This window comes from Malus sylvestris, chromosome 6 (genome assembly GCF_916048215.2).
Source record: "Malus sylvestris chromosome 6, drMalSylv7.2, whole genome shotgun sequence".
NCBI lineage: Eukaryota > Viridiplantae > Streptophyta > Magnoliopsida > Rosales > Rosaceae > Malus > Malus sylvestris.
In genome coordinates this window covers 30087175-30101224 of record NC_062265.1, presented here as the reverse complement: position 1 = coordinate 30101224, position 14050 = coordinate 30087175, and the positions used below count along the sequence as shown (strand labels likewise).

At 34.7% G+C, this 14050-nt stretch overlaps 1 protein-coding gene across 2 annotated transcripts; it reads left to right on the top strand.

The window, feature by feature from the left end:
• Positions 1-4825: 4825 nt before the first annotated feature.
• On the top strand, positions 4826-6873 carry LOC126626194 (transcription factor WER-like). 2 transcript variants are annotated; one of them, XM_050295426.1, is made up of 3 exons: positions 4826-5317; positions 5396-5517; positions 6364-6873. In XM_050295426.1, exons 1-3 carry the CDS (start codon positions 5279-5281, stop codon positions 6797-6799), a joined length of 597 nt encoding a protein of 198 aa, XP_050151383.1. In that variant the 5' UTR covers positions 4826-5278; the 3' UTR covers positions 6800-6873. The 2 variants fall into 2 exon arrangements, with proteins under 2 accessions (XP_050151383.1, XP_050151382.1); XM_050295425.1 differs by having other exon boundaries at positions 5388-5517.
• The last annotated feature ends 7177 nt before the right edge of the window (positions 6874-14050 follow it).

Here is a 14050-nt window from a genome sequence, read left to right as displayed (position 1 = left end):
TAAAAGCTTTTAGGTAAAAAAACAGTTTGAATCCCCGGTTGGAAGCAGATTGAGATGCTCAAAATTTCTTACAGATGAAGATATTGAAGAAGAGATTTCTGCGCATCTCTTTTTTTCGTTCCCTGCCCATGTTTAGTTGTCTTTGAATTGAATAAATTAAAAGAAAATTAAGAAACGTAATTAAACAGAGGTGTCTTAATGGAAACAAGAGGGTGTCATTTCTCCCGTCATCTAATTACCATCTTTCTTTGTTGATTGTTTGACCGCTAACTAGTTATTATACGAGTATCCGTCATGCTAGGGTTTTAGCACTCTTTGTCTCTGTTCTTGCTGAGGGGAAGAAAGGAATTGGATCCTCTCCTGACAGGATCCTCCTTACCAGCCCACGTGATCTGTTGGATTTTGATCCGACGGCTACAATTATTATAATTTTTAAAGGGACCATCGGTTTGTAGCCGTTGGATCAAAATCCAACGGCTCACAGGGATTGGTCAGCAAGATCCTGAGCTTGTGCTCAGGAGAGGATCCAATTCCGGGAAGAAAAGAGGAAATAAATACAATATCCGGCCTGACTAGATATATAACAAGTCGAGATGGTAAATCAACTCATTGAGTTGTTAACAGGTATCTATTAAAATTAGTTTAATTTGATATCACCATATTATAGAACTAAGATTGGTAATGATGATAATGGTGTAAGGTGATGAGCCAATGGATTGAATGGCTACGCCTAATAACAAAGGAAACCAATGAAAAATGTTTGCAAACTTTGAGTTTAAACGATAATGATAAAATAAAGGGTAAAGTAAATAGTATCAGAATTGATTTTTTAACTTAAAAATATGATTTTTCGTTAAAATAAACAGCACCGAAAACTTTTCGTAAAATTCTCTAATAATAAAGCTGACACACACACACACACACAATCAGCCTTGCAATCTGAATGCTACTTTCTTCTCCGGACTCTGGCTGCACTGTTAGAATACAGTATAGACACGTGGCTAAAACAGTGGACCCAGATACAAGCTCTTAACCCTGAAGCATTAAATGCAACTGCAATGACCCACATGTATGTAGCACAAGTTCAAAGTTCTCTGATCAATTGGTGGATGAAGGTTCTCATTCACTGTGTTAGTCGACACAAATACAGTCGTACGTAATTATGGATCCAAAGTACTATTCCTTGTTCGTGTAGTCACAAGTACGATTCCTTGTCCGTATGGTCTCACTCTAAACACTCCCACCACAAATACAACAACTATTGGATCTTGTTTTTAGCCTTCCTGGATCTTCTTTTCTCAGATCTGCAGTTTTTCTTTTTTTTTTTCTTTTAATTTGATCGCGCCATAAGAGTTTCTGTTCTGCTGACTTATGATGATGGCTCGGTTGAATGCTGGTCGGATTCTCGTTTTTGTCTTCTGAAAAGTGCCAACTAGGTCATGCAGGTTATGATCTCATATGCTGCATGCATGTGAACTTTGAGCCCTTAAATTATGGAAAAATACTTGGTTCTTAACTCCGTTTCTTTAAAACGTCATTCTTGCTTACATGTGAATATATAGAATGCGTATGTGGAAAATTTTATATTTATGTTTTTGACAAGATATTTTTGCGCTAAGCAGTATCCTTTGAATATAAGCCGTCGGGTGGAAGTTCTGGAAAATATGAAGAAAAACAAACCAAGTCGTGTAAAAACCATAGAGAGAAACTGTTATAGTATTATGTGGATCTCTGTTTTTCAGAAAATTTGTGATGGTTTAGTTGTTTTCGATCAGAAGCTAGCTAGCTTCCATTGGAAAAAGGAAAATACTAGGAGTAATTAATTAATTGTATATCAGCTGGGTTTGGAATCCCGCAAAGGGATCCTCTCCGAATTGCTTCTTCCTAATACATTAAATCAGATAATCCGTACCATTGAAAATTGATCCAACAGCTAAAGTTATTATAACTTTCAAATTGACCACTGTTTGTAACAATTTGATCAAATTTCAACGGTACGAATCTCTTGATTTGGTAAATTAGAATGAAAGGATCCGAAGATATCTCTTTTATGGAATCCCAGCTCTGAATTATTCGATTAATATAAATTATATAGTTTCATATATATATATATATATATATATATATATATATATATATCAAATTGTTGCCATTTTTCTATCATGTAGCGGTAAATTTAGTTCAACTCAATCTGTGAATATGTACTACTATTGGGACCAGGATCCTCTCCTGAGCTAAGGATGAGGATCCTCCTCATCAAGGGATGTGAGTCATTGGATGAAAATCAAACGGCTACAATTAGTATAACTTTAAAGGGACCTCCTGTTTGTAACCGTTGGATTTTCATCCAACGGCCCACACCAATTGATGATGAGGATCCTCATCCTTAGCTCAGGAGAGGATCCTGGTCCCTACTACTGGACTAGCCCCGAATTCAAAGACAGTGAAGCCCTACTCTCTCTCTCTCTCTCTCTCTCTCTCCGGGAAATTCTAGGTTGGAAAAGCAAAAACAAAATAAAAATTAAAATAAAGAATCCAATGATTTAGAAGTTTTGTAGTCCGTCGTCTGCCTCAAAATTTGAAATTCTTATTCAATTTCTTTCGCCATGATTTACAGGTCATGCATGAATCCAGATTTGTGTGTACAATTTAAACATTCACGCGAATGAATATATATATATATATATATATATATAGGTGCCATGAAACAAAAAAAAACATGACCAAAATGGTGAAAGTGTGACAAATAAACAAACGAAAATGTTTCACCAATTTATGTATGCGAACATAAGCCAAATGAAGATATATAAAGATTTTTTTCCCTATTTTTTCAATCGATGGAAAGAGACTCTATACGATGGATTTGATCAGCAAAGAACAGTAGACTCATTAACAATGTGTCATATGTTCAAGTTGTGAAAACAGTATTTTTACAAAGTAAAGATAAGACTGGATACGATAGATGTTTTCCTCTCTCCTTGGCCCTTGCAAGTGAAGAACATTGTTGACTTGAGGTCATCATTTTTTGGTAATGCATGTGTGTCCTATTGGTTTTTTCATGTATGAACATATATAGCTCCATATATCTTTCGTACATGTGCATTGTTTTCATTGTATGAACATATATAGCTACATATATCTTTCGTACATGTGCATTGTTTTCATTTTTAAGGCGAAGTTTGAATCTTTATTTTTGGAGAACTTTAATGAAAAGTTTCCGATACTGTTTACTTTAACGAAAAACCATATTTTTACATTAAATAGTCAATCATGGTACTGTTCACTTTACATTTTATTTTGTCAGTTAAAATTAAAAGTTTTCAAGTAATTTTCATTAATTTTCTTTTATTTTTGTTCTTAAATGTGCTTTGTCCTTGTGTTTCTGCCATAAAAACACGCCAATCTTTATCATGATTTTCACGAGAAATAAAACATGGAAATCTGAGTTTGAAAACTCTTTCTAGCGTCTGAAAGGAAAATATCATTAACTAAGACGTGTCTGATAATTTGATTATACCTTTAAAAACATTTGAAATTATACCTTCAAAAACATTTGAATAATCACTTTGAAGATATTTTAAGTACCATTAGAATATGATAATGGGTAGTGCTGTCCACACATCCATTTTCACTTCTCATACATCACTCTCAATTTTTTATTACCGATAAATTGAAGAAGATCAATGGCCAAATATTAACAATGTTGTGTGCAAAGTAAAAATAGGTGTATGAATAACACTTTACAAGGATAATACATAGGTAAAAAGCTTTGTCATTATTGCATAGGGAAGGTTAATTTTTTTTTTCTTTTCCTTAATGATGAATTGGGATATCTTACTAATATAAAGGTTTCTTGTCATTTGGTTGATGATTGGAAAGCTTAGAAATTTGATCATTTGCACCCTCACATTGTCAAACTGAAATTATGAATTTAGGCACCCAACTCATTTAAACTTTTTATTGATCTTCATTCCAAGACCCAAGAAGTGTCCAAAACTTCATTAATTGACTTCATCCAAAATATTGGAGCTTCTTCTACCTCCATGTGTAGATGGCAGATGCACCGCCAGCAAGATATAAAGAGAGAGAGACTGAGGAGTTTGGCGCTGACAATGATGGCATCCAATCGATATGATGATGTGTTAATGGCCGTCTGCTACAGAAGCCATAGCCTTCTGCTGTCCGGAGGCGGATTGTCTACTTCCTGTTTGAATGCCTTTCTCATTCTTTTTTATTTGTACAGTTACGGTTAAACCATGTCAACATTTTATATTCTTATTATTTTTTGTCCCATTATCTCTATAATAAAATTAATATAAAATATTAACGTAGTTTAACGGTGATCGCACAAAATAGGAAAAGATGAGAATGACACCTAAACAGAAGGTAGACAATCTGCCTGCTGTCCATACAGAATACACACAAACACACACACACACACATATATATATATATAACATATTCAATCTTTCTACAATAAATACAAATAATGTATCGATGACATATCAACAACTATAAGTTTGTATAAATCTACAATATTTGGGGATATTCCATCCAATGGATTTTTAATTTTTTTGACAATCGTTAGATTAAATCTAAGAATCTAAGTGGCCGTGTATTCAATGCTCTAAAGTATTGTAGTCACATCTCTAAAGTTTATCAATAATATTAAAGACATATTCACATTATAAAAAGTACAGTTAACTACATAGTAGAAAAAATCACTATTTTAAGAGTCTAAGTATCTTTGATCACTTTATAAATTTGTATGAAAATGTATACCCGTACATGTATATGACAGTATAGTACTGCCAAGCAAAAGTATTGCCGATGGCTGCAGATATAGAGAGATGGTGAAATTGGATAGCCACGCACTCACTAATTCTATCACACATGTTCACACACTCTCTCCCAGGTCTCAGCACTACTAGCTTAATTTTGCCCATATTATACATATATTCACAAGCACTATTTATACATTTCCATCAGAAAGGCCACCACATTCAGTAGACTTCCAACAAAAGAGCTCTCTCTCTCTCTCTCCCCTTTCCTGCTTCACAACATCTGCAAGAATATTTATACATTTCCATCAGAAAGGCCACCACATTCAGTAGACTTCCAACAAAAGAGCTCTCTCTCTGTCTGTCTGTCTCTCTCTCTCTCTCTCCACTTTCCTGCTTCACAACATCTGCAAGAATGGAAGGTGGGGGGACTGAGTATAAGAAAGGTCTTTGGACAGTGGAGGAAGACAGAATTCTAATGGATTATATCAGGGAGCATGGCAAAGGCAAATGGAATCGTGTCAATAAAGTCACAGGTAATTACATTTACCACATGATTATAATCATGTGCTTGATTAAGTTCATAACACAAACATTGCATGTTAGGATTGAAGAGGTGCGGCAAAAGTTGCAGATTAAGGTGGATGAACTATCTAAGTCCCAACGTGAAGAGAGGTGACTTCTCTGAGGAAGAAGATGACCTCATCATTCGACTCCATAAACTCCTTGGCAACAGGTTCCTCCATAACCTCCTCCTTCAGAATAATTTAGGAAACAAATTAATGTCGGAGATTTTTCAAAGCAAATGAGCCTACCGGTAAGCACAGTAGGTTTGTCGGTAGAATTGAACTACGTAATTGAGGTTCAAGTGGAAACAAAAAATACGTACAAATTAAGGTACCTTTCTTCTGTGGTAGGTTGGTGAGAGTCTATGATTTCTGCGTGATTAACTTGCTCCTGTGTCTTAAATTTTTCTGCAAAATTTTTGCTATAATTGTAGAATGATTTTTCAGCAATCACTGTTAATTATTCCATCTTTCTTGGCGTTTCATTGTGGATCCCAACCCCAAGTCCCAACAAATAATACCGTGCAGTGTCCACTGCAATTATTTTCAACCATTATTTCTCTGGTGTGGCTAGTACATTGTATTTAATACTAGACAACTACAGTTGCACACTTGCCCTAATGCACCACTCTAGTTTTTACTGGGGACAATGATGCGTGCATACATATGCTTCTTTGCAATTATGCCAATTTACCCAAATCAAAACCAAAAAGAAAGAAAAGCCACTAGGAATGCCCTAGTGGTGAGGGTGTGGGTAAGGGGTGGGGTAGATTTGGTCCCAGGTTCGAGGCCTGGTGTGGGTGGGGTGGAAAAAAAAAGAAAAAAGAAACTTTACTTACCAATTGAATTGGAGATACTAAACAGAAGATAAGTTGTGCGTCAATTACAATTTAGTACCTCTTTATTATCTACTTATTGTTTCACTGATTCTGTTTTTGTTTGGAAATTGTAATTGATTCTATTTGTATTTTCCAACTTGATATTGATCTTAGATGATTATTGTTTTGTCTAATTAGATGGTCCTTGATTGCGGGACGTGTTCCTGGAAGAACTGACAACCAAGTCAAGAACCATTGGAACACTCATTTGAGCAAGAAGCTTGGTGTCAATTCAAAGAAGGGAAAGACCAAAGCCAAGACTTATCCCGACTCAGAACGAGCAAAAAAGAACTCCTGCACGCCCTCGTCAAACTCAAACTCCGAGTTGCAGCCACTTCCCAATTCTGATTCCAATTCCAATATATTTGGTGATGATGAAGTTGCAGCTGCCATTGATGGATTTGATGATGAGATAATGAACATCAAGGACAATAATATTGGCGCTAAAAGTGGGGTTGGTTTTAGCGACATGTGGGAGGCGATGATGATTGGCAATGACCTTAATCTATATAGCTCTTATTTATTGAACCCTACTCTGGATGATCACTACCCTTTTCAATTTGATCATTTGTAGACTTTATTATTGTATTATTGTATATCTTTAATCTTCATTTTCACTAATTGATAATCTAATTTATTTTTTGTTAATTAGTTCTGAAATACCAGTTGAGTGAAATTTTTGATGATTTGAAGATTCCATGGGCAAAATCTAATTAAATCAAACGTGGAGACAGAGTCATTCACATCAGGACAAGTCGGTAAGTGTTCAGTGGCTGTATAAGGTTCTACTGTCTTTGCCAGAGTCAGTGTTCACCGTTTTGGTATGTGGTCCTCTTCCTTCAATTTTTACAGAAAAACCTTACACATTACCTTAGTCCCATAGTTTAAATAAGGATATATATCTCCCTTATTAAGATTGACCAATATATATACATATAAAAATTTTACGTTAAGTTTAATTGCATTCTTGATGATATATATGATAATGAATTGATAACTGTAAAGTTGAATTATCAACGATATCAATCATCAATAACGTATCTGCATGTATTTAAAAAAAATGCAATTAACTACATTATATAAAAAATACCATTCGTGTGGAACACAACAAGAACGCAACATGTCCAGGATAAAGTATAGGTAGAAGAAACCTTGGGTGTGAATATCCGGGAAATATTTGGTCACATGGTGACTACAAAAATTACTCTAAGTTGAGATTCTTACATGCAGTCGAAGATATATACCTTCATCATTATGACATTTATCATGTGATATATCTAGATGATCGGAAGATTTTTACCCGTAAAAATTACTGTTGATCTTAGGAAGCAAAAATGCAAGCCTCGTCTACTTCTCTTGGTTCCTTTGTGCACGTGCGAATAAACTATGGCACTGTTGAAATCGAACACATAGTAGTTGTCTTATTTCTCTGAGATTTTGCAACCCAATCAAGGTGGGTAAAAAAGTAGGTAAAAGATAGGAAATTTGTGATGGCCTATGGGAACTTGTCCTGTATTACCCAGGTAACAATGACCAAAGAGGAAGAACAGAGGACTGCAACTCTTTTTCGAGAGAGGAAGCCGAAAAAGCAAAAGGGTATGGTGATATGGGCAAATGGGCTTGCCTTTCAGCCTCTGATCTTGTCAATTTTTTGTTCCCAAACCCTAAAGCTCCCCTCTTTGGAAAATAGCTGTTGGATGGGTTTGAATTGCTATCCCCACAACATGTAAATAATTGCTCTTTTGAATGATGTAAAAAGTTGCTTTATTTGTCTACTTGAACGTCACTTCCTTTTCAACAACAAAATCATTGGCATTGAGAAAGAAGAGTCCATTACAGCATTTGCTCTCCAAAGAAGATTTGTTTTCAGGATATAATTTTTCTTTCTTTGGTAATATTTCTTGATTCTTCTCCATTGATTTATATCCCTTTCGGTGCATTTTTAATGAGATTTCGTATTAATGAGAACTCAATCTAATGAGTACTCATTTGTAATCGATTTACTTAAATTCTAGTAGAGAACAATAACTTTGTCAATGTAATAGCTACAACTGCGTCGGCATTTAGGTACGAATTCATAAGTACAAAAATCCTTGGTCGAAAAAGAAGTGTATTGTGGCTATATATAGTAATAATAAACTTGTGCATCTTTTAAGTAATCATCTGTGGAATCTCATATGCATAAAAAAGCTCTATTGTAAGGACTTGGCTTCTCTAGCCTCCCACTTCCCATACATTCGCATCTCCTCCTATTTGTGCGGTCACGGTTAAGCTACATCAAGATTTTATATTACTATTATTTTTTATCTTATTATCTTTATAAAAAAATCAATATAAAATATTTACGTGGTTTAACTGTGACCGCATAAAATAGGAGGGGATGAGAATGTATAAGAAGTGGGAGGACAGAGAAGCCGGGTTCTTATTGTAAACAGCCGATGAACAAGCAGGAAAGCACTAGCTAGCTACCTGTAAGCCATCACTTCATCTCTACTTTATATTTATCATGATCGGGTGGTCCAATAAATCCAAATTGCCACGTTTTTAGGACTTTATTAAAAGTTGAAAAACTCTGCTCATAATCTGCATTGTATGCTGGAAAATAGGTTTAATCGGCACATGCCACAAATGATTAACGAATGCAGAGATATCAGGTACCTGCATGCCTTTCAAACCTCTCAAAGCTGCAACGAATATGTACATAGGGAAAGAGAGTAGGGTTTGTAATCGAATCTCTGTACTCCCCTACAAATTAGTCACGACTCACAAGTCACAACACAAAGTGCATCATGCATGCAAAGACTGCTAGCTAAGAGAAACATGAAGAGTGTACGTGTATAACTGATGTATTCTTTTACTTTTAGTAGCATGGAACGGATCTTTGACCTAATCTAATTCTAATGCATTTATCTATCTCCTCTCACCACTTAGATCTTAACCGGACTAGCTTTAACATAAGTATTCTATTTATTCGAATTGGTGGAACTTTATACATGCACTATATGTCACATGTTGTGTCTATAAATTTGGAGGAAATGGTTTGGTTATTGTTTTATGTAGATCACATGAACCAAATAAAAAAGCACAAATAAGGCAAGCTTTGCAGACTTGGTCCCATTTGGGTCTATGACTAGCTGTTTCGAATGTGGTATATGAACTTTGTAAGCTGGAATATTCTATCACATACTTTGTTTTATCAATATTTTTAAGATTTTAAGACATTTTCAGTATTGAAATTTTTTTTAGGCCCATCTGTCTTATCTTTACAACCAACTTAACAATTTTTTCGACCAAACTTATAAATTTTCCCTTAATAAATAAGGAAAACTAACGAAAATGGCTTGAAAACTTTGAGTTTTAACGATAAACAAAATAAATGGTAAAATGAATAGTACTAGGATTGACTTTTTAGTGTAAAAATGTGATTTTTCATTAAAGTACCAGGAGTTTTTCGTTAAAGTTCCCTAATAAATAGGAAAAGGAAAATAAATATAGTGTTTTTCTCTCAACACCCAATAACCGGGCCTCAAGTTTGTTGTCCCGAATTATGTGTCTTCTATGTGTCTTTTTTTTTTTTTTTTTTTTTGAACAACCCAAGGCTAAGAAGCCAAACAGAAACAAGAAAGCCTACTTCGAGGCAAACACAACGAAACTAAACACAAAGCAAAGCAGTGAGTGAGGATACAAACCACAGACACTTACACATAGTAAAAGTGTCACCCCAACCCACCACAAACGGCTAATGAGGACAAGGAAGACCATCACTACAGAAAACAAAGCAGTGAGCGGGGATACAAACCACAGACACTTACACACAGTAAAAGTATCACCCCAACCCACCACAAACGGCTAATGAGGACAAGGAAGACCATCACTACAGTAAAAGTGTCTTTTCTTTAGTTTTGTGACACTTATCCTCCACTTAACTTTAAAACTTAACACTATTACTTTGCATAAAAATTAAAAAACTATAAAATAAAAAAAAACCCAATGTTGAACCTCATCATCCCCAATCTCCCTGCAATCCTTCCCCTAATCTCCTGCAATCCTTCAAAAGAAGCCCTTAAACCCCGTGGAAACTCATGATCCTTATCGTCCTAATCAACCCTATCAATCCAATCACTTATCACAGTCCTCAATCTCCCAACCTGTAAAAGAACCCACAATCCTAAGACGTCCTCCCAAATAGTCTCTATCTCTGCCGCTAATTCAACCCAAAAAACCCAGAACCCACAATCCTCTCTTCCGCCAATTCAATACAAACAAACCCAGAACCAGTATGGTAAGGAGGATGAGGTTGACGACAAAGAAGACGACATAGTACCGGTGGGTTGTGGGAGCCTAAACTGGGTTTTTGATTTGACCCAAAAGAAGAAGATGACGATGATGGGTTGGTGAATATAGAGGCCAGCGATTGGGAGCGAAAAGGGTCGGCGATTGGGGCTAAAACGGTAGGCGATTGGGGCGAGGGGTGGTTGTCAGGGTGATGAGTTCTTGTGGGTTTATTGCTTTATTTGTTTTTTTTAATTTTTTTAATTTTATAGAAAAAGGTTAACAATGTTTTTGTATGAAAGATTTTTTAGTGTGACCTGTACATGGGATGGAACACTACATATCATTATACAAAATGTGAGATATGTGTGCTAAAAAGTTAATAACTTAAAAAATAAAATTTTCCACAACTTCTATTAAAACACGTGGTGTACCACTTATATTCCCGTCACAATTAAAAATTTCTCCTTCTCATAACCTCGAGAAGAACCGTCAACATCAATTCATACATGCCTCTTTCTTGATTGATTGATCGAATCCAAGTTGGCATAAAAAACAAGAAAGAAAGCAGAGCATCTATTGGATTCATCGGAGTTTCGATTGTGTTCACCAAAAAAAAAAGAAAAAAAAGGAAGGGTCTCCTGGTTTGCTGGGCAACGTGAAACCTCCAATGTGTTTTATACGATGGTGGCTTGTTCTAATTGTTAAAAAAAAAAATTATTTTAAGGCAAAGTTGGAATTTTATTAAAGGAGTTTTTAAGCTGGTGCAGAGATCAAATAAAATTTTTCTTTTGAGTATTTTGTTGTTTTCCTAATTCGCTTCTTATATTCATCTATAAACTAGGACGAAGAGCATTTATAAACTGAAAAAAAGTTGTTGGGGGTTGCATTATAAAATCAATTGGTTTTATGGTATAATCTTAACTTTCTTTATAGTATTATTAGAGTAGGTTGTCTCTCGTGTGATGCTTAACGGCCACACTTTGCGTCGCTTCTTTTGTGTTGTCCATATGCTATGCTTGAAAATTTGACACACGTGACAGGTTGTGTTGAGTATCCATCTCACATCGAGAAAAAAAGACCTTTCAAGAGCTTATAAGAGGTTGACTTACTCTCAATATTGCCAATTAGTTTTATAGTGGAACCTCAACTTTATTCGTAAACTACCCATAAGGTGTTGATTTGTTATATTTCATAGGGTAAATTATATTTGGCACTCTCAAGTTTGAGGACAATTACAAACCGATACATCATCTTTAAAACATTGCAATCTCATAAACAAACTTACGATTTAGTTGCAATGTCATACATCCATAAGAAAATCTGATAAATTAACCGTTAAGTAATGACGTGGATTCCAACTTTGCCACATGTGGATTAAAAACAAATAAAAAAGGTTTAATTACAAATTTTCTTGTTGGATAGGTATAAATAATTAAACACCATCCCCACCCTCCTATTAATACTGGTGACCACCTTCTTTTTTCCCTCTCTCCTCGGTTTGACGACAATATGTAGCAAGCGAGCCACTAATGAGTCGATATTATACTATATATTTTACCCTATTCTTAGTTATAATTTATTAGTTATTTTGTGAGTATTTTGATACTTTGGTTTATATTATTAATGTAGGACTTTCGACTTCCTCTGGGGCAAAACGTGATCAAATGGATGAATTTTGGAGTAATTCCAATTTGAGGATGTTTGTGAGTCTGTAGACTTATTTGTATTAAAGTTTCAGATTTTTCTACCAAGGCGTTTGGTCGTGGCAATGAAATAAAGGCCTAGAGCGCAGCTTTCCCAGATTGACATTTTTGGATGTTTTGGGTATTTTGAATGTCAAGATGGTATATTTTGAGAAGATTACTTCTGAGGATTTGTTAGGGACATCTCAAGCTTTAAAATAGACCTTTTGAGACCAAATCGGAGTTGATTTGTTTGGTCAAAAGTTGGATCTTCTATGAAGTTTGAATTTCAATTTAAGTAGGAAACCTTTTATTTGCTAGTTTATTATTTTATTATGTTTCCTAATTTTATCTAATACCTTTTATAGGTAGGGTTTTATTTTCTAGTAGTATAAATAAGGCTATTTAGCCATTAGGGAGACGAACACATTACTTTAGAGAGAAGGCGCTACTTTGGAGAACTCAGTTTAGAGAGTTTTTGACAATTCAAGTTTATTTTCAAGGTGTTTTCTATCCATGCTTTTAATATTATTTTGTTTTATGATTGTTCATAACTAATTTCGTTTGCTAGGGTGAAGCCACGAGCCTTAGCAAGAATATGTAGTTTCTTTTCAATTTACTTATGATATTACGCATGCAAGTTTTGAATTGTTAATCACCGGTTAAAACTATCTATTTGTCTTAGTGATTGGCCACCATTAAGATATTTTAAAAAGTAATTTGATGCAATTTTGGCGGAGGCTGTCCCTGGAATTAACTAATTAACTAAGGTTTCTTGTGGTTAGTATGTGTAACTTGTTAGGATGGACGACACGTCTTAAGGGTTGCATGGTTTTTTTTCAAAATGTTTTCACAAAACGTAATGAGTCTTGCATGTTCACATTCGATCTGAACACCACAGACGGATTGCATGTTAGATATACATTTTATGTTAGAGGTTCCAAGTAGGATATACTTTAGGAAAACCTAACCTTCAAAATATGCATGGGTAATTCAAAAGTGATTGGAAGAACTGCGTAAGATTGTTAATGTGATGGCGGAACCCTAGTGCTCAAATTGATTTTCAAAACTATTTTCTTTTGTTTCCTTTACTTTGCCAATTTATTTAATTGTTTTTAATTAAATTAGTTTTTAATATTTTAGGTCATAAAATCAACCTCTTCCAAACTTTGTTTTTAAATAATTAATTAAGATTTGGTATTGACATAAGTTATTCACTCAATCCCTATGGAGAATGATCTTGCTAGAGCCGACTATACTACAGTTACCTTGTACTCTTGTAAGGATTTAAGTGTTGTTATCCCTACTTTTGTAGGTGGTAAAAATCCTAAGCCACCGTTAGACCCCCTATGCAAAGTTCCACAACATAAAAAATGAATGTGGGCTTATATTTATCAAGTCATCACTTAACAATCAAATAAACATATTACATTACAATTAAATCGTAAGTTTGTATTTGAAACTTAGAATTGGTTGGCTATTAATTGCTCTTAATTGATAAGCTTCACACTTGTTTGTGAAACTTATAATTGGTTGATTCTGAATTGATAAGTAACTCGTGGTATTGGTTTCGAAAGAGAGATGGTTTTTGGTCAGATGTTTAGTGGCATTACAACATGTGTGTGTGACATGCCCCATGATGCAAACAAAGATTCTAGTTTCAAGCAGTTCATGTCCATTTGGATTATGTGACATGTTCTTTCAAGTTTCAAGCATTTGTTCTTTATTTTTATTTTTTTGGAACTTTAACGAAAAGCTCCCAATACTTTTTATTTTAAAAAAAAAATCATATTTTTACACTAAAAAGTCAATATTGGTACTATTCATTTTACCTTTTATTTTGTCATTATCGTTAAAACTCAAAATTT